At 47.0% G+C, this 18935-nt stretch overlaps 1 protein-coding gene across 1 annotated transcript in view; it reads right to left on the bottom strand.

The window, feature by feature from the left end:
- Nucleotides 1-18452, bottom strand: part of ncanb (neurocan b) — a 79529-nt gene extending 61077 nt beyond the window's left edge. The window contains exons 1-8 of the mRNA XM_034530443.1: nucleotides 18183-18452; nucleotides 17907-18075; nucleotides 13819-13993; nucleotides 11665-11792; nucleotides 8764-9057; nucleotides 7022-7817; nucleotides 3839-3846; nucleotides 1161-2336 (exon numbers count right to left, since the gene is read on the bottom strand). Coding sequence (XP_034386334.1) covers nucleotides 1161-2336; nucleotides 3839-3846; nucleotides 7022-7817; nucleotides 8764-9057; nucleotides 11665-11792; nucleotides 13819-13993; nucleotides 17907-18075; nucleotides 18183-18452 — 3016 coding nt within the window. The remainder of the gene's footprint in view (nucleotides 1-1160; nucleotides 2337-3838; nucleotides 3847-7021; nucleotides 7818-8763; nucleotides 9058-11664; nucleotides 11793-13818; nucleotides 13994-17906; nucleotides 18076-18182) is intronic.
- Between the last annotated feature and the right edge of the window lie 483 nt (nucleotides 18453-18935).

The following is an 18935-nucleotide window of genomic DNA, read 5'->3' as shown; positions in this document are numbered from 1 at the left end:
AATGGTCAACGGGAAAGTGTTCATGAATGACCAAACAATGGAGACGATCAAGTCGTGAATCTTCCCCGGAGAAGATCTTTAACGTTAGTCAAGTTGGTAAGCATGTAAGAAAAAAAGTGATTTAAAAATGTTGATGTCATTTCTATGAACATAACAAAGAGGTGTTATTGAGGCGCATGTATTCCTCATTGTAAATACGGCTACTGGACCCCTACCAGCTCTGGATTCTCCATGACTTTCCCTGAGCAGGATGACTAATGATCCAAGTCAGAATTTAAAAAAACCTGTTTTCAAAACCCTAAAAAATGCCCGACACGCTGAGGATGAATGAGTGACATTAGTGTGGCGCAATAAATATTGCATTAATTCCAGACATCAAACACAAGACAAACACATTTTGTCGGTTGATTGCAAATTCTAACAAGGAAGAAAAAATTGGTCCTCAGAATGCAATGTTGTTGTTTGTCGTTGTTGTTGTGTTTCTTTTACTCTGTGGTTTTCTGCCACAGTAGCAGGTCCATTAACTATCAAGAGAAATCAATGCGGGTGTGCTGAGGCGAACAGCATGGACAATGCTATTATATTAGAGAGAGAGAGAGAGAGAGAACATGGACAAACTTAAAAACGAGAAAGGAGAAGCGACCGCAGTCAATTACGAGTCCCTTCTTGTAGTTTGTGTCCACATTGATTTGGGGACTCGGATCTCGGCCTCTCGCCAGTTCACCTAATTGCGCTCGCTCTGACCCGCTAATTACTTCACTGAGACCTAGTCGGTCTCGCCCTCAGTGCGCCGCCTTCGCTGCCTCTCTAAACCAACGTGGGAGGACGGGGAGAGGAGAGAACAAACGCCCCGGATTAAGAATGCATGATGCGTGTGGGGAGATGTAGAATGCAACGACAAGAGACAGGCACAGTAAGGACCTGGAGGTGTGTGTGTGTGTGTATTTCCGGTGGTTTGCGGAGGCTGTGAACTCGGGGTGGAGGGCCGTCGACGCGCTGCTGGTAATGTAGCGTCCGCCACCTCAGGACGGTCGGCGATGTGATTGATGTTCCCTTCGCTCTCGCTGAGCGGCGTACATAATTAAATCAAATCGCTGCCGATTAGAGAATCAGTCATCATCGTGAAGATATTGTTGACATTCATCGGGGAGCTCACGTACCTGATGGGGCGAGCCCGAAGGCCCAGTTGGGTACGAGGATCCCGAAAGGGTTGCTCGCATCTTTGCCGTCCTTCGACACCGGAGCTTTGTGCTCGTCGGACTTTGGGCTGACGCTGGCGGTTTTGAAAGGCGTCCACCGGCTCCCGACCACGAAGGACTCCGACACCGCGGACCTGGATTCCATTTCTGTGGCGCCGACGTTGGAGCCCGACGCGAAAGCGGTCGGCTGAACCGCGACGGTTTGAGATCCGTCGCTGGGTGCCGCAGTAGCTGAGAGGTCGGGCGTTGTTTTCCCCCTCTCTTCCCGAACCCATGAAATGGAAATAGACGGCTCCTCGGTGGTGGCGCCCGCCGAGGAGATTTCCGTGGCGGTCGCTGTGGTGACGGGATCCGTCCTCTGCGGGTCTCCGGTTGTCAGGAGCTCCGCCGCGGTCACTTCGGAGGTCGTCGCCGCCTCCATAAGGGCTCCGGGTGTGGAAGTGGCCGCCTCCTTCCTGCTGGTGTCTTCGCTGTGCTTCTTAAAATGAGGAGTGAAACCTGAACTACTTTCCCCTCTTTGTGAGGGAGCCGAGGGGAGGTCGCCGGTTGGCCTGTGGACGTAGAGGATCTCTCCCCGGGCTTCCTCTGCTGTGTCCGGCTCCAGGGAGCCCCGAGGTGGGGTGGTGGGCTGTCGCACTAGCTGCCACCGGGACAGAGTCGTGTGCTCTGCCACAGTCACAAGCTCAGTCTGGCTTTGGCCGAGCGAAGACTTAGTTCCAGGACTGCTTTCTGCGTTCACTCCAAACCCGCCAGGGAAGTTGCTCCCATCGCTGCTCCCCTCCGTCTCCTTCTCCTCCCCCGATGCCGTTCTGGCGTCCGACGGAGAGTTGGCGTCCTCTCCCTCCTGGTCCTTCCCCTGGCCTGAATAGTTTTCCGGGTTGTCCTGTCGAAGGGCGGTGGGCAAGGTCATCACCTCGAGGGGCCCCGCTTTGGCTTCCATGGGCCCCCAGGTGGGGCGTTCGCCCACGTAGGCCACGTTTCCACGGGGGCCTAGGTTAGAGCCTCCGCCCATGGATTTGATGGCCCACCGAAAGCGGCTGCCGGGGGCGGGAGCCGGAGGCGAAGCCGAAGCCGGGCCTGTACCCTGAGGACCGGACACGTCGACGTGTTCACCGGGCGGTGACGTCTCGGTGAATCCTAACGGGAACAAAGAGACAGAGCAGACTAATTAATACAATTCCACGATGGGGGCGGAGAGGACGGGGGTGGATTTAATTTTATGGATGTAGAATTAGCAATTAAAACTAAAGCCTGGCTTACATGAGCCCCATGTAACTGGTACAGGGAGCTCAGTTTCAGAATGATTCTGAAAGAAATAGGAGTCTGCGGTGAGCACTGCCTGGTCATGTGTGGATTGTTTTTTACTGCATATGTTCTTCTCTTCTTTGCCCACAGTACAAACAAAGTCGTATTTGGGATTCGTGAAACTTAAAGTGGATTATTGTTGTCGCAAAGACAAACGCTTTCCACTTTTCTCAAAAGCCGAGTGACGAATTTAGGGACTCATTCAAACCAACAGGGAGAAATCAATAAATACATGAAATTATATTGTAATTCATTTCTAATGATTCGTCTGCCCTTCCGCCAACATCACTGGCTCTCTCCTCTCTTCCCTCAAACGGCAACTATAAGCTTTCTGCAGATGAATTGCGCAATCACGTTCGACGTCATTCGATACTCTCACTGGAAAAAGATTGGGCAACACAGCACAGGACACACTGCCTTAGGTCGTACCTGGTGGCAGACAGAACTACTTCCTTCATAACGATGAGTTAAAGCAAACACCTCGTCTATTTCCTCTTGAGGAATCAGGACCACATCCTTTGGGACTGCTTCAACAAACACTACTATCACTACTTTTAGGTTTAAAACCGCAACAAAATGTTTAAACTTGGAAGCTATTTCTTTATTTAATGACTAAATGAGCAACAACCAAAGGGAAAGTTTGTAAAAATATAAACAATCATCTTTAGGTATCGTGGCTGGACGTCAAACCCCATGCTTTTAATACAAATATTGCCAAATCCACGGGAGTTTGTGACATCGTGTTTTTCAAACAGATAAAGAGCACAAAGAAAAATTAGAAACGCAGAAACTTCTTATGTGGCAAACGACGTATATGTTCATTAAGGATCCCATCCGTCATCTAATCCCCACAATATTTCCTATAAAACTGTTCCAGTCACTTCTGTTATTAGAAACAATAAAACCATTCAGAACCAATTACACCAACGAAACTAAACTGGTCCTAAACCTCAACAATAAAACTTTATTTTGAAACTGCCTCATTCCGCGTGAAAAAGCTGTCTTGCTGCACCACAACCTCCAAAAAAATCTGTTGCAATTTGTCTTCATTCCAATGAATAATTCATTTTTCACACATTTGTTTTACTGTCTGTTTAAATGGGATCCTATATTCATTTTTAAATTTGATGTTCTCCTCTCATATCCCAACAGACTTTTGTATATTAACTATGTCTGATACACTCGAACTTTGTGAAGTTTGTTGAGAATGTCTAAATGCAAAAGACCTTCACATGGAACTGGGAGTTAGGTTCAATTTCTCTTTTTGAATCACTAAAAGGAGCAGTTAACGCTTCTGTAAATTGGATGTTTTTTGGGGGGGCTTCTCTCCTCACCAGTGGAGCTACCTGCTGGTGAGCCGAGCCCCATAAACACACCAAAGGGATGGAAGGATGTATTCAAAGCAATTTCACACTTCTCTCCTCTGTGCCGATTTCCCCCGTGGATTCTTTTACCCCCAAAACAACTTCCCCCAGAATCACACTTTCCTGCGGGTGGGAGAAGCCAAGTGGAGAACCCCCCCCCCCCCCCCAACCCACCCGATAACTGAATGACTTTCACCAAACACGAGCTCCATCCCAACCTGCTGTTTATTTAGATGAAGTGGCCCAATGTACCTCATCAGCTCACGGCTTTAAACCAGACACTGTCTACACCATCAATAATTCATGTGTGACTCACGGCTGGCGTGTGTGTGTGTGAGTGTGTGTGTGCGTGTGTGTGTGTGTGTTTTAAAGGCATCATCATTCCTCAGCTCAGTTCGGCCATTCCTCAGTTCCTTAGTTCCTCAAGGTAGGAGGGGGGGGGGGGGGGGGGGGGGGGGGGGGGGGGGGGGGGAAACATACACATTGTGTCCATGCATGAAATATTAAAAAAATGTGTGTAAATTATTCAGTCCGCTGTTGCCTTATGCCCAAGTGAAGGTTTATGAGCCCGAGGTTCATCTCTATAGGAACCGTGTGGACCGCCGTAATTGCCGTATTAATAACATAAATAGCTAATGACGTCCTTTTTTTTTTTTTTTACTGCACACTCCGATGAAAGTGAGAATAATTAAACCCATTAATCCGGTGTGATCAGCTACGTAATGACCCGTGTGATGAATAAAATGAGATTATTATGGGGCGATGAGTTTTAGGTGATTTGAGCACGGTTTCGGGGGGTTCGGCTGCTGCGAATCCGGTCGGTGGCGGAGCATCGGCGCAGAAACGTGGCAAAACAAACTTCTATAATAAAAAAAAAACCCGTTTTCAGACGGTAATTGTGTGCTTCCACCGCGAGTGGTTCTGCTGTGTTGACTCCACTTTACCGGAGTAAACAGGCGGAGAGAATCCCCCCCCCCCCCATTGTGTGTAAGAGTTGAGGCTGACAATGAGAGCTGCCGCCGATAAAAAATAAATAAATAAATATATATATTAAAAGGCAGAGGAGACGTTATTGCATGTCAATGTGAATCTACATTGAACACACGGCCTCCCATCACATACATTCAGTGTCTGGGAGCTGACGAGACCGTTTATTGGATGGTAAAAACATCGTTCAATAAAGATATTTCAATCCGCAGGGGAGATCATTCAAGTCGTCGCACTACATTCAGAGGCCTTATTATTTAAAAAGTGAATCAATGTTTAAAGTCAGATGTCCCCCCCCCCCCCCCCTCCAACCCTTCCACCATCAATCAAAGAGGCAACGTGGCACCATCAGTTACTAAGCAGTGCACAGATCCAAGGGGAAGCCCGCGGCGTGCAATAACAGAGTTAACTCAGCTCACTGATGCTAGTTTAAGAAGAGACATCAGCTGCGCAGCTTTCCATCCCGGCAACATTAAAGACAGAAAACGACTCATCCTCCCCCCCCCCCTCCACCCTCTTTTCTTCCCACTTCCTCGCTCCGCTCATCCCCCCTTTCCCGCGTCGCTTCTTCCCCGCTGCGGTGATCATTACCGGCTACCTTCAGAGAGCCGTGGGCATGATTGGCGGAGGCGTAGACGGAGGGTGAGAGCGGACGGACGGCGGGACCCAAACCTCCGCGTTAATTGGATGCGGTGGTGAATAATGCATGCGGACTCAGGGTTGGGTTTTCATTAATGCCGCGGTGGTTGATTCCAGGTAGCACAGCAGTATTTAAATTAATAAAGTCGGCATTCGGTTCGGTAAGAAAAGCCCGTCACCTGAATTGAATCATTCTCCTGGATGTCTGCGGGAGACTCTAAAGTCTTTTATTGTATCCTCCCCTTAAGCTGCTGCCAAGGATGTGTTATTTGTGGTGGCCATTAAAAGCAGAGCTGCCTCCTTTTTCACCCAAAGGCTGTGCTACACTTTCTTTTTCGGTGAATTTGTCTCCTTTTTTTGTCCGACAATGTGATTCTGGGCTGGAATTTGGCTTTCCTCCGGGTCTGGTGGTTTATGGTCCGGCAACCGTAGAGTCGGGAGCCGTTCCTCTAATCAGTAGTCTGCCTTTATCGTCGTGGTTACGATGCAGTGGAAGTGATCTGGGCTTTCAACGAGACATGAGCGGTGACCTATGAGGGTAAACTCGCTCCACTGTGGCATGTTACCTTTCAGGTACTTCAGCTCGCACACATAAAACACACACACACACACACACACACACACACACACACACACACACACACACACACACACACACAAACACTAAAAACCTCTGGGTTAGAAAAATGTAACCAAAAACTGCAGTTCCTCTACTGGCCACCAGATGCCGGTGGCCATAGACCTCTATGTTAAGATGAGAAACTTCATAGCAGTAAATTAACATGTATAATAATATCCACATTTATGACAACTGTACAGGGTGAACTTTTAAATAACACAGACTCGAGGGTGTGGCTGATCTATGCGTCTTAGGTTGCTAATTGCTAGCTGTCTGCTCCCCCGATGATGCGCGTCTTTGTGGATCAGCTGGAAGTCGGGAAGGAGTCGGCACTTCCAAGATTTCGACGGCAGACTTCTTAAAACTTTGGTGACGTTGCTTTGTTTTTATCATCCGTTTAATTTACTTCGCCAGTCATTGTTTTATTTTTCCGACCGAGCGGTAACTTGCAACAAAGGATTTCTTTGTTCCAGACGAACAATACGAGCAAACCTCTTTACCGCGGAGCAGATTAAAATGAAAGCTCCGCTCGTACTCTTCCTGACAGCCCGCATACTGTAAAACAAAGCGCTCTGTTGATATATGAATATGAGAATGAAGTCTCCACTACTGTACGTGGCGTGCCACTTTTTTGTTTGTTTGCAATTACGGTTTAATTAAATCTACAGCGCTACTTCAAAATTGCCCCGCGGAGGAATAATTTGTGGCGTGCTCGAGGGAAAAGCAGAGAGAGAGAGAGAGAGAGACTGAGGCTGTTTGAAAAGCACGACGTGAACGGATCTTATAATTCCCAGCGACGTTTACCGTAAACGCGCCAGAACCGTTTCAATTCGCCCCAATTTCCTATTTCAATGTCGGTTATAGGTTTAAAAGGTGACTTCAAGTACACACACAGGTATAACATCGACGTTGAGCTCGTACCGTTGGACGGCGGATGGTGGGCAGACGTGCTGGAGGATGGTTCTCCTGGCTGAGAGTGGGTGTCGTTTTGCCCCGGGCTTTGGACTGCAGGCACCAATCGAATCAGAGGCGTCACCTCTTTCTCCCGCTCGGACAGACCTTCCTCTGGGTTCTGTGGTCCGCTGGTAGAAGTCCTGAAGGAGGAACTACCACTCCTGTGCTCCATGATGGCATTGTCCACGCTGCCCTTGTTCCCACTCGGTTTCGGTAAACTCAGGTTCCCGCCGGATGCTTCTCCGTGCGTCTGGTTCTCCCCGGCTGTTTCCTCAGCCAACGACGGGCCCTTGTTCGTCTCCTCCACCTCCCCACCCCCTCTCCAGTACCTGAAGGGCTTCATCAGAGTGTTAACAAACTCAGCCAACACGCTGTTACTCGTCTGAGACTGGGGAGTCGAAGAGGCCGTGGTTGATAACGTCGGGGACGATCCAAAATAGCCGCCGTCTTCTTCCTCATGAGCCGAGCCTCCGTGGCTCTCCAGGTCGGCGAGGCCCACGGCGTCGCTCGTCGGCGTGCCGTCAGACTCCTCCCGTTTCCCCCCCCGGCCCTCCTCCGGCCCGAGGTGGACGACGACGTGCTCTTCGGGGATCTCGGAGGAGTTGTTGATTCCGGTCCAGTTGGAGGTCTTGGGAAAAGGTTCACCGCGAAGCCGGGCTTCGGTCACCGAGGAGACAGGCTCTGCCGCGGGGTCGGGGGCCTGGTACAAAGCCCGTGCCTCCGCAGCCTGGACGCCTGCCGGCTGGAGGGCTGCAACACACATCAAGCGACATTTCAACAAAAAACAACAGCACTTGACCTGTTTTATCTGCTGCCGCTGCACAACACAGAGCCTCTCGTTTCCCACTGCGGTGAACCTGTTATCGCTGCTCCAACCAGATTAAATTCAGGGCACGCCGCTCGGCGACAGCGTTCTACAACGCGCGGCTCGGATTTCTTCAACCACGAAAAAAATCCCATCGTTTTTTCAAATGAACAAACACGCAGCTATTGTGTTCACGCCGCATTAATGAGATCGCATCGACGATATTATCTAGATGAACGCTATTAAACGAAACATATTGTCGTTTTCATCAACGTTTAGTCTGAATAATCAGTTTTAAATATTAATGTCAACGTGCACGCAGCTTGGTGGCGTGCAAAAGTGTGGAGGTTCATCCATCAGCTGTTTGTTTTGACAAACGCTCCGCTGCTCTGCTCACATGCTGTTCCTGTTTACTTCAAATCATTGGGTTATGGAGATTTTTTCATAAGCTGACATTGTGAGGGATGAAAATGTCCATTTTTTTTATTTTTCTTACGATCAGTGGCAGCCCTAAAAATAAATACAAGCTCCAGATGAAGAATCATAGGCTGGATAATCTACGACGTCCAATTTCTTCAAACAGAATGTGGTGTAAAGTAAATCCAGAGAGAAGATGAAACTTATTCCAGTCTCAGTTGGCTCACGATCAAAGGTCAGAGTCACTAATTCATGTTCTTTCTATCTCTCAGGCTTCACACAAGCCCTTAACTCCATCAGGGAACACAACAGCGTTGCACATTCTCTTAGCGACTACTTATGTCGGAGCTAATTAAAAAAAAAGAAAAAAACTGAAACGAGGGCCTTCGGACCCCCTCCCCCCCCCCCCCCCCCTTCTGTCGTTGCCGTGGCAATTAACACAGTGAGTTCGTCGTCAAAGAGAGACCTCGGTACCTCGGTAGCAGAAGGCGTCGTACAGGTCCTCGGTGTCGGGGGAACCGGTGCGGTTGGCGTTGTTGTAGACGGTCCGCACCCCGGGCTCGTCTCCGCCGCAGTTCTTCCGCGGCACGTTGATGGGGTAGCGGGCGCTGCCGTCGGCGAGCCAGCCGGGGTCGCACTGGTCCAGGCCGGCCTGCCAGGCGAGGTAGAGCTGCCCGACGTTGGCCAGCTGGGCTCCCAGGGAATGGCAGTGGGTGGAGGCCGTGGCCAGGCTCAACTTCTCCGGCATCGAGGAGTGGAAGACTTCCCCTTGGGGGGTGGCGAGGAGAGGGAGAGACAGGGAGTTCAGTTTGAGGGCCGTCTAGACCTTCAGACTACGTCCTTGTTGATTGTCTGCTTATACAAACTGATGATGCGTCTGTTTTATGCATTCTGCTTTCAACATTTCCCTTTTTCTTTCATTGTCAACTTTGTCAAGGCAATACGAGGCACAGTCTTGAAGTATTGTGATAAAAGATTTTTTTTGGGGACTCGCTGAATAAAAGCAATAACAAAAGAAATCTCAGATTCAAAGGACGGACTAAATAAAGACAGCTCTTTGAATTCAAAGCCGGATCTAGGAGGACGACAAGTACACAGACTGAGACTGGAGGAGAAGAAGAAAGGGAAAGGTGGGGTTCATGTGGATGAAACAGTGGTGCAGAAATAGGGCTCTGAGCGAGCCAGACAGAGAGAGCTTCAAGAGGACCACTGTGGGAATGAGGAGCGGGGGACAGATGAAGTTCAATGTGAGGATCCAGGAGATTCACGGTAAAAGTAAAGAATGGTGTTGGTGATTTAATAAACTGGGATGTGGAAGGTAAAGGGTGAAGATCCGGCAGAATGGTGTTAGGATAGACTGTATATAATAAGTGGACGTCGTCGCCGTGACGTCAGCTATTGGTTTAACTGCAGTCTTGAAGCATCGAGTTCAATATTTTCTTTTGCAGCCAGAAGTGAAACGAGAAGGTGGAGCTAAGGCCTTTTTAAGTGACCAAAATGTTACAATTATCTTTCATGACCTTAACAAAATTCACTGTGAAAGGGTTAAAGCTCCAAGACGTGAAACATGAACAACTCCCAGACCGGGACCACGCCGCGATAGCGACCTGCCAATCACAAGGTAGCCCCGCCCTAAAGCGTATACTACTTTACGGTCTATTTGACTCACTAAATGGACCACAATTTACTAAATGAACATCACTCTGTATTGAAGAAGACTTGAAACTAGAGATTGAGACCATAAACTCATGTTTACAATGTTTACTGAGGGAATAAATCAAGTCATTTTATATAGACTTCTATACAACCAGAGGAGTCACCCTCTGGTGGTCAGTAGAGAGAATGCAGCTTTAACACATGAAGCATAGACTTCTATACAACCAGAGGAGTCGCCCCCCTGGTGGTCAGTAGAGAGAATGCAGCTTTAACACATGAAGCATAGACTTCTATACAACCAGAGGAGTCACCCCCCTGGTGGTCAGTAGAGAGAATGCAGCTTTAACACATGAAGCATAGACTTCTATACAACCAGAGGAGAATGCAGCTTTAACACGAGTCATTTTCTAATAGACTTCTATACAATCTGACTTCATTTTGCAACCGGCGGAGTCGCCCTCCGCTTGCCATCACTTCTGCATCGACTTTAATTTTCAAACCCGGGGGCTAATTAATACTGATTAATGATGGAATAAAAAAAAAGAAATTATGACTGTGAAGATTTTCAACTACATTAAACACTTCCGATACAGTAAACCACACCATGCTGAACAAATCCACGCAGAGACAGAGAAAAGGAACACGATTTTCTTTTAGAACAACAGAGATAATTAATTGAGCTTTTCCTTGTTGTTATTTATTTATTTATTTTACAGAATAAGAGCTAAAACACCAGCTATGTGTCAGCTCGTGAATTTGAGTTTGATTAAAGACAATTATCCTCTGATTGCTTCAATCAGGTTGCTAATGTCCCTGAAAGGAAATTGTCATCTGCTGGATACAAAGTCTATAGGTGGTCATGCAATCTTCTCTCTTCAGCAACTCATACCTATAATAGCTCTGGTACTGTAACTCCTACTACTATTATGCTTAATAAGAGTTGTGGACATACCAGCTCTCACAGCAAGTGACCCAGAAAGAGTAACCCCTGCAGTGCGTCTGATTGTGTTCAAAAAGCCTGCTGCGCTTATGATTGTTCACTGGAATATGCAAATATAACAAAGCCCCTCACTGTAGTTCAGTTTGTCCACTGTCGCGGATTTGATTATGAATGTGAATGCAGAATACGTGCAGCGCTGATGTCTGGCCTTTTGGCTATGACCCCCCCCCCCCCTCTTAAACAAAAGATCAACTCAGCAGGATGTGGGGAGTGACAGCAGCCCCCCCCCCCCCCCCCCCCCCCCCCCCCCCCCCCCCCCCCCCGGGAACTTAAAAATCAGAGCCTGCAGGTGCAGGAACAGAGGTTGGGTTTATGAGGGTTTATGAGTTACAGCAGGCGACGGCCATAAAAGATGGTCGTACACTGCCATAATAGAAAAGGGGGCATTGGGTATATGGTGCACGGCCTCCAGTTATGTGGACATTGATGAGATTTAATAAAGAGTTCCATCTTCCTTAAACAGAAGTAGTTGTAAATCCATAACCTCCCGTAAAGATTCAACACGATTTAGATATAAAGGAGTTTAAAACGGATCTGAGTTTACTGTTCGCTGAGCCCCGTCCCTCTTAGTTACTGTTGCTATGCCTGTTACGCTTTTCCCCTCTAGCACAGCAGTGTTTCATGACAGTGGCTAAAGCTACGTGTCCCAGGTAAAGAGTCAGGGGACCCAACGCACGACTCAACACGAAATGCATCGGTCGAAAGCTCCCGACGCCTACCTTGAAGCTGCTTGGCGAAGCAGTAGACGTCAAACAGCTCGTCGGGGGACCTATCGCCGTAGTTACGGACTCCAGGTGAGTCCTCCCGATCGCCATAGCAACCGGGCCGAGGCGACTGGATGGGATACCTTTGGAGAGACGGGGGGGGAGGGGCGGGGCAGAGAGTGTGAGTGAGGGAAACAGAAAAAAGGGAGATTAATATAGCCACGGCCATGAAAATGAAAAAGGCAGCAGCAGACCGACTCGGCTCCCCCGTGGACACACACGCGCACGCACGCACACACACACACACACACACACACACACACACACACACACACACACACACACACACACACACACACACACACACACACACACACACACACACAAAGATGAAAACTGAGCTACACTTTTATCAGCTCCTGCCCTGAATGCAAAGAGGTTAAAGTATGTCTCCCTCCCAGAGATTACCCACAATGCATCACCCAAAGAATAACAAGGAATAAACACACAGATCCCCCCCCCGAAAGCGGCTGAAATGCCGAGGCCAGTTATACAGTGACATTCATTACAAGTCACAACAACCTCAGGACAACAATTGGAAAGCACTTTAATTGATACAATATCTTAGCTTCCTGTAATTATTCTGCCCAAAGTGCGAGTTTCAGGGAATAGGATGACCCCTATCCTGTCGTTTTCACTTGAACTTGTTTTTTTAGAAATGTGTTTAATGCTCTGGCAAATCCCACTAGAGAAAGAGAGAGCGAAAGGGAGGTGTGAGGTAGGAACACGACGACAGGTTAAAATAATCAGGAATTCCTTCAGCGGCCTCGGCGCGCTCCTGTCGGGCCGGAGAAAACCAGTCGATCTATATTCCGGCTCCGACTGAGCAATTATTCACCGAGAACATTGATTCCAGCGGCACCGGGGCAAACAGGCAAAGAGGGCCTGATTAAAAGATTACGCCGGGCACACGGGGGACTCGCCAAGTGCTCGGAGGCAGACGCAACACAACAACAACAACATGCACGTGGAATGAAACAAACGCACATCGCGCCTGCGCGTTAACCGTGAACCTGCGGTGCTTTTCTCATGCGTGCGAAACCCAGCTTGTAGTCAAACAAGAGAACTGGGTGTCGTTTCAGCCTCTTCCTTTCCGCTTGGCGGGCTAATGAAGCGATGGCTGATGTCTGTGTGTATATTCTTTCTTTTTTTTCTTCTTCTCCTGCCTGTATTAATTGGACGCTCGCTCTCCTCTCCTGGCTGATGTGCAGCCGGGGGGGAGGGGGGGGGGGGATCTGGACCAATTAGATAACTCAAAAAAAACAACAACAGGAGCGTATAGGACGGAAAAGGAGGTGAGAGTAAATGGGAGAAGGAAGGTTGTGAGAAGAAGAAGAAGAAGAAGAAGAAGAAGAAAAAAAATGACGGGAAAGAAAAAACTGTCAATCTGCTTGTGACACTAGAATTTAGATGCGGAGAAACACAGTTGACAGATGAGCTCTGACTGGTAATGTTTCGAGGGGAAGGTGGCAGACTGAAAGCACACGCGGCAGCCTGACAGACAGCTCCGAGGGGGCAGCTGTAAGTTAACTGTCTTCTCCAGTGTGCAAACAAGCAATTATGTCCAATTATGTAGCACTTTTTTTTTTTTTTCCTAAAATAATCCAAAACAGATCTAAACGGCTCGCACGTTGCCGTACTTCACACTTCTACAGAGCACGTCCTCTGTTTTTTTTATTTGTTTTTAGACGGATCTTTAGCAGCAGAGTGCATTTATTTCTGTTACAATGTTTGATCATGTGGCAAAATTATTGAAAGGCTGAAACAATCGTCTGACGGGAGATTTAAAAGAGCTGCCAGCAAAACCTTGCTACTCTCAGCCCACGACTGCTAATTGCTATCCGGAGCAGGATATACTAAGATGCAGCTGCAATGTTTGCGATAATAGGGGGGGGGGGGGGGGGGGGTCTATATAAGAATGAATGTTCTGCCCCCTGGATCTCAGATTGTGTTGCTTTCTCAGCTACCATTTAATCAAAGGAGTCGTAACCATAGTGACAGTAAAGAGTGTCCTCTAATGAGAGTTAATCAAATTGCAACAAACTATATATATATATATGAACCTATTTGAACCTGACGCTGTGGAAGTAAGCACAGTAAAACCCTCACCGCACAGTCTGGTCAGACAGCCAGCCGGCGTCACAGTTGTCGTATCCGTCGGCGAAGGTGGCCTGCAGCTGGCCCGGCGTCGCGATGACGGCCGAGTTCTCCACACACACCCTCTTGGCGTCGGCGAAGGACAGGGCGTAGCGGTCGTGTGGGGCCCGGTAGTGAAACACCACACCTGGAAGAAAAAAATCGCGAGAGCGGTCCAGGGAAGAGAAAGAAGAAGAAAAAAAACACGTGAATGTATCCGAGAGTCGGCGGGCTTATCGTTGGAGAAAAAGAGACGTTGCCCTTGGATACAGTGTGAGGCAAACAGCGCCGATGTTTATTTTGATTCTTTAACAGCACACGCGCACAATGTCGCCCTGCTGCCACCGCCGCTCTCACGATGGAAAGACTAAGTAGGTATAAATAGAGGAGTCAGTTCGAGGAGATGCCTGCTTCACATGGACAGAAGGAGCGGCCGATGGGTTGACAGGAACGCAAGAAGAAGAAAAATAATCAATCAACTGGGAACAAAGTGAGACACAATTCTCTTTGCTGTGAAAGGGGCATATATTCCACTTAAAGGGGACAGGATTAGCTTCAGAAGTGTCCATCTAGCGCACTCCCTCCCCTCCCACCCGTGCCTGCCATTCACGCAGCGCTGCTCCCCACGAGGAGCATCCAGCGACATGAAAGCCGGTGGGCGTCTGGCCACTAACACGGGTCCTTTATCTTTCGCTGGCTTTGTCTGGGAGAGTGACAGAGAGACTCCTGAGAGACGGAGGCCAGCATGGCAATTTGGGCATTAGCACTCCGGGACACGGACGCGGATACCAAGCAGACCATGGAGGAGAAATCCTCTTTCTATCTTTTTTTTTTGTTGTTGTCGACTTTTTAAACATTTTTCTCTGTTTCTTTTCTCCTAATTTCTTGGAGGTTGGTGGAATCTGGTCTAAAACAGAGATGTAAAGCTCGCTGGCTAATATGTACACTAGAGAGACAAATATGGGTCTCCTCTCGGTATGTGGAAGCCAGTCTGATACCACGTGAGGGTTGAGCACCGTATACCTTTATTTTAAGGCACAATTTGTGGGCAGGCCATATGCATATTGAATGTATGCTGCCCCCATTGTAGCACTGTTAAGCAGTTGGTTTCCCTTGGCAATATTGGTTAGTACACCACATTGATATAGTATAAAGCTTTACTTTGTTGTAAGTCAAATGTATTTTTTTTTTTCACGTTTGTAATATATTTGTGGAAACATCTCTCAATGTCACAATTTGCATTCTTCAATACTTACACTTGCTACTTGTGTCAGTGCAGGACCTGGAGGGTGTATTTTCCACCACGCATTAAACAGATCGCACAGATAAGCAAGTAAAAAGCAAAATCAGGTTCAATTTTATTCGCTTTCAATACGATTGTCCAGTGAGCAAAGAAGCCGGGAGATATTCTCCCTCAGAATGCAATTTAACATTCAAAAGAAGAAGAAGAATAAGACCTAGTGGCAATTGTAATTTCCGCTGAAAACACAACAGCTGTGTTTTTATTTGAAACACTTAACTGTCGAAATGTACATACTGCGCCATTAAGTACATACTTAAGTGTACTAACGGGCAATTATTGAGACAATAATTGAAACACATGTTGTCTAATCTTTGAAATCTGAGTAACGCGATTCAACAAATCTAACGTTAGCTAACAATACTGCATAAATCAAAGTACCAGCATCAACATTGTCAATTGGAAGCAGCATTTCACGCCGACTGGAGAACATTAAGGACAAATAAAGCACTAAAGCTATCTCTATCTCCTTATCTATCTTGTCGTTTCAACGATTACAATATGCTTTTCACCGCGCCCTCGCGCTGATAAGACCATCTGGATGTCCAAACAGCTATGAACGGCAATGTCCAGTAATTGGTGAGACGCAGCCAATTGACCGGTCAATATGTGCCAACGAGAAATAAATAAAATGGTGACTAAACAGTGAGCGAGTAAGACAGAGGCAGCAGGGGAGATATTAAGAAAAGAGATGGCGAGAGAGGAAGGACATCTCGTCGAGGCTTAGGCACACACAAATTGCTCTATGAGAAGAACAGTGTGGATTAATATGATATTGATATAGCCGGGCAGTATCAATACCTGCTAATTAATACTTTAAGCACTCAGTAGAATTAGTGAGGACGGCTGTGGTCCGCCGTGTAGCGTGACTGTCAATTAGGACAAAGCCCTGGAGATGGCTAGTCCTCGCAAGCTACGTAATTGGTTTCTCTCTGAAAGAGTGGTTTTCATAGCGCGTTAATCGATTGGCAAAGAGGGGGAGGAGGATGCAGGGTCTCCATAGCATCATGAGCCACTGCTCTTATGGAGAAAGATGTGGCGATCCGCTTGCTTAGGAAAATTAGACAGCATCCTTGTTGAAATACTGGAATTATAAATGCCTAGTTCCCACACGCTTATGCATTCCTGCATGTGAGCTATACTCCGGGAGATGAGTGGAGACTATCTGGGTTACTCTCAATGACGGACGATCCGTCTATTCCAGAGTGCTGCGTAAAATAATAAGTCAAACCTGGGCCTTTGGAACTGATGTTAGCACTTAGCATGGATTTGTGGCTAATGCCTTGTGTCACCCCGGGAGTCATTATAATAATAATAGCTTATTATCAAAAAATAGTGAGTGACCTGGAAAAAATCTGATGAAAGCATTGCAGCTGAAATACACTGACAAAGTAATTACGGTTCTACTACAGTGAGCTACTACCCCCAGGTAGTCTGGTAATTCCACAAATGCGGGTGTCCTCGATACAGATGAGGCAGTAAATGTTTTTTTTCCCATTTAGTTAAGCCACCGAGAGCCATACAAAGCGCTCGGAGTTAACACCATTTGACAATAGCGTACACTGCTGGGTTCCTACCTTATTGGGTTCATTAGGCTTTCAGTGCATGAACGGCACCTGAGTGGCCGAGGTCAATTATGTTTAATGTGTTCTAGTTCGCTGACCTTTTTCCACATCATCATACACCAGAAAGACAGTAAACAACCCTGGGTGTAATGGACGTATTAGCCTGACGTGGAAAACAGGGTCATTATTATTCATCGTGGCAGACCTTGAGAGCACTGGGAGAGCTGGACACAACCGAAGACTGTTAATTCAGGATATTATGAGGGTAAAAACATGCACAGCCCCGACAATGAAATAAACAGTGTTAATTGCTTTGTATCACGTGTCTCATCAGCAGTTGACGGTAATATTATATTTGCGACGAGACGATACAGAATCACAGAAATAATGAGGGATTGCAAGGGTGTTAGCACATTAAGGCTTTCTCTCTCTCTCTGATCCAATAACGCTTTAGTGGTGTGACTGTCCAGTGTTAATATTACTGTTACAGATTACATTACAGATTAAAACACTTTCATTAATTCAGAACTCTTCTTGGTCGTCGTTATTATCATTGTGCCTGAGCGGACATGGGGAAAGGCTATTGCTAGCGATAGCTATACCTCCTCAAGGGATATTTAAAATGTTCTCTATTGAAAGGCTTTTTTTCCCAAGTGTTTTCTGTTTAATTAAACCACTTAAATGCAACAGAAATGTGTGATTGGTTTTAATTTCAACATGGAACCTGTGTTAGTTTCAGTCAAGCTTTAGCTTCTACAATTTGATGCTAACCACAAGTGATAATAAGTGATCATTAACACTGCAAACATAACGCTTCATGACCTGGAGACAAGTTGAATAGTTGTTGGGTTGTCACCATCATTTAGTTAGAAAATACAGAATAATTCTTAAAAACAACTGTTAGGAAGTTAGCGAGTGCACTAGCTTGTAGCGGCTAGCGATCGTAAATTAGCTACGTGAGCTAACCTGACTACTATTAGCATGTTTTCCTTTAACATGTGAAAAGAAAAAGTATATATATACAGTAGGTCTGTCACATTAATGCAGATTTAATACATTGGGCAGCACATCCTTTTGTTTGTTGAGTGTGACTAGCATAAAGCTAAGTTTGTTCTAGCGTGACATTTAGCCCCACAAGTTTGACTTCAATTCAAAATGGCTGCCTTACTGTCAGCCCAAACTGTAATTGTATTCACCTGTGACCTCCAGGGGAACTGTGTCCTGCTCGTCACTGATGCCCACCACGACCTCACAGCGGTACAGACCAGAGTCGCTCGAACGTAGCCCTGACAAAGCAAGACTGGCGTTGTAGCGGTTGCCATTGTAACCAGGCAGCGTCACACGACCCTGGAAGGCCTTCTTCACCTGAGGGAAGAGTAAGACCGAGAGAGGGGGACAGTTTGTTATTTTTCCTGAAGAGGCTTGTCATCAAATATTTCACAGTTGTTATCCACCCTCATTATTTAGTGTACCTTGACCACGTTGTCTTTGGCCACCAGGACCGACTGCTCCTTCTGCTGTCCGTCGGAGCCTCTCTGGCCCCAAACCTTGGTCCACTTGATCCTGGGGGGCTCGTGGGAGGAACCGGCACTGGGGCGGAGGGTGAAGAGGCAGGGGAGGAGAACGGTTTTGGACAGCTCCTCGCTAATGGTCTGATGGGTCACCTTCCGCATATTGACCACGGCGTCGACGTTGGATGCGCCTGAGAGGTGGAGAGGAGAGGAGAACGCAGTCAATGCCATTTTGTAAATTGAGACGTCATTTTCTCATTACACTGAAAAGACGTCAGTTAATTGCTTCTCGTTGCGGAAAACACGCTTTCCTTCAAGGTTCCTTTGTTCCATCGGATCCTCCTGGTTGTGGAGTAAAAGAGAAAGAACACAGGCTCATTGTGGTTCTCTGATTATCTGTCATTGATCCAGCAAACCATCACTGTGCAACCTGCACCTGGGCCATATACTATAAATGTTAATGAATGCAAGACAAGGGTTTCACCAATGTATTCCCGGGATATACTGTATACATAAAAGACTCTCCACAAAAAATATTTTTCAATAAACAAAGAAATATATAATTAGATATAAATGTATTCTTAGGTTTCTCTTGGATTTATTTTTAAAAAATTGTAATTGTGTGTGCATCAAATTCATTTGTGAATTCAAATTTCATTATTTTTGTGTATGTACATGTTGTTTATAAAAAATTCTAACTACCTCTGTGTGCAT

This window comes from Cyclopterus lumpus, chromosome 4 (assembly GCF_009769545.1).
Source record: "Cyclopterus lumpus isolate fCycLum1 chromosome 4, fCycLum1.pri, whole genome shotgun sequence".
In the NCBI taxonomy this organism is placed as follows: domain Eukaryota; kingdom Metazoa; phylum Chordata; class Actinopteri; order Perciformes; family Cyclopteridae; genus Cyclopterus; species Cyclopterus lumpus.
Note: the sequence above shows the minus strand (reverse complement) of the source record. Positions and strands in the feature narration are given on the sequence as shown.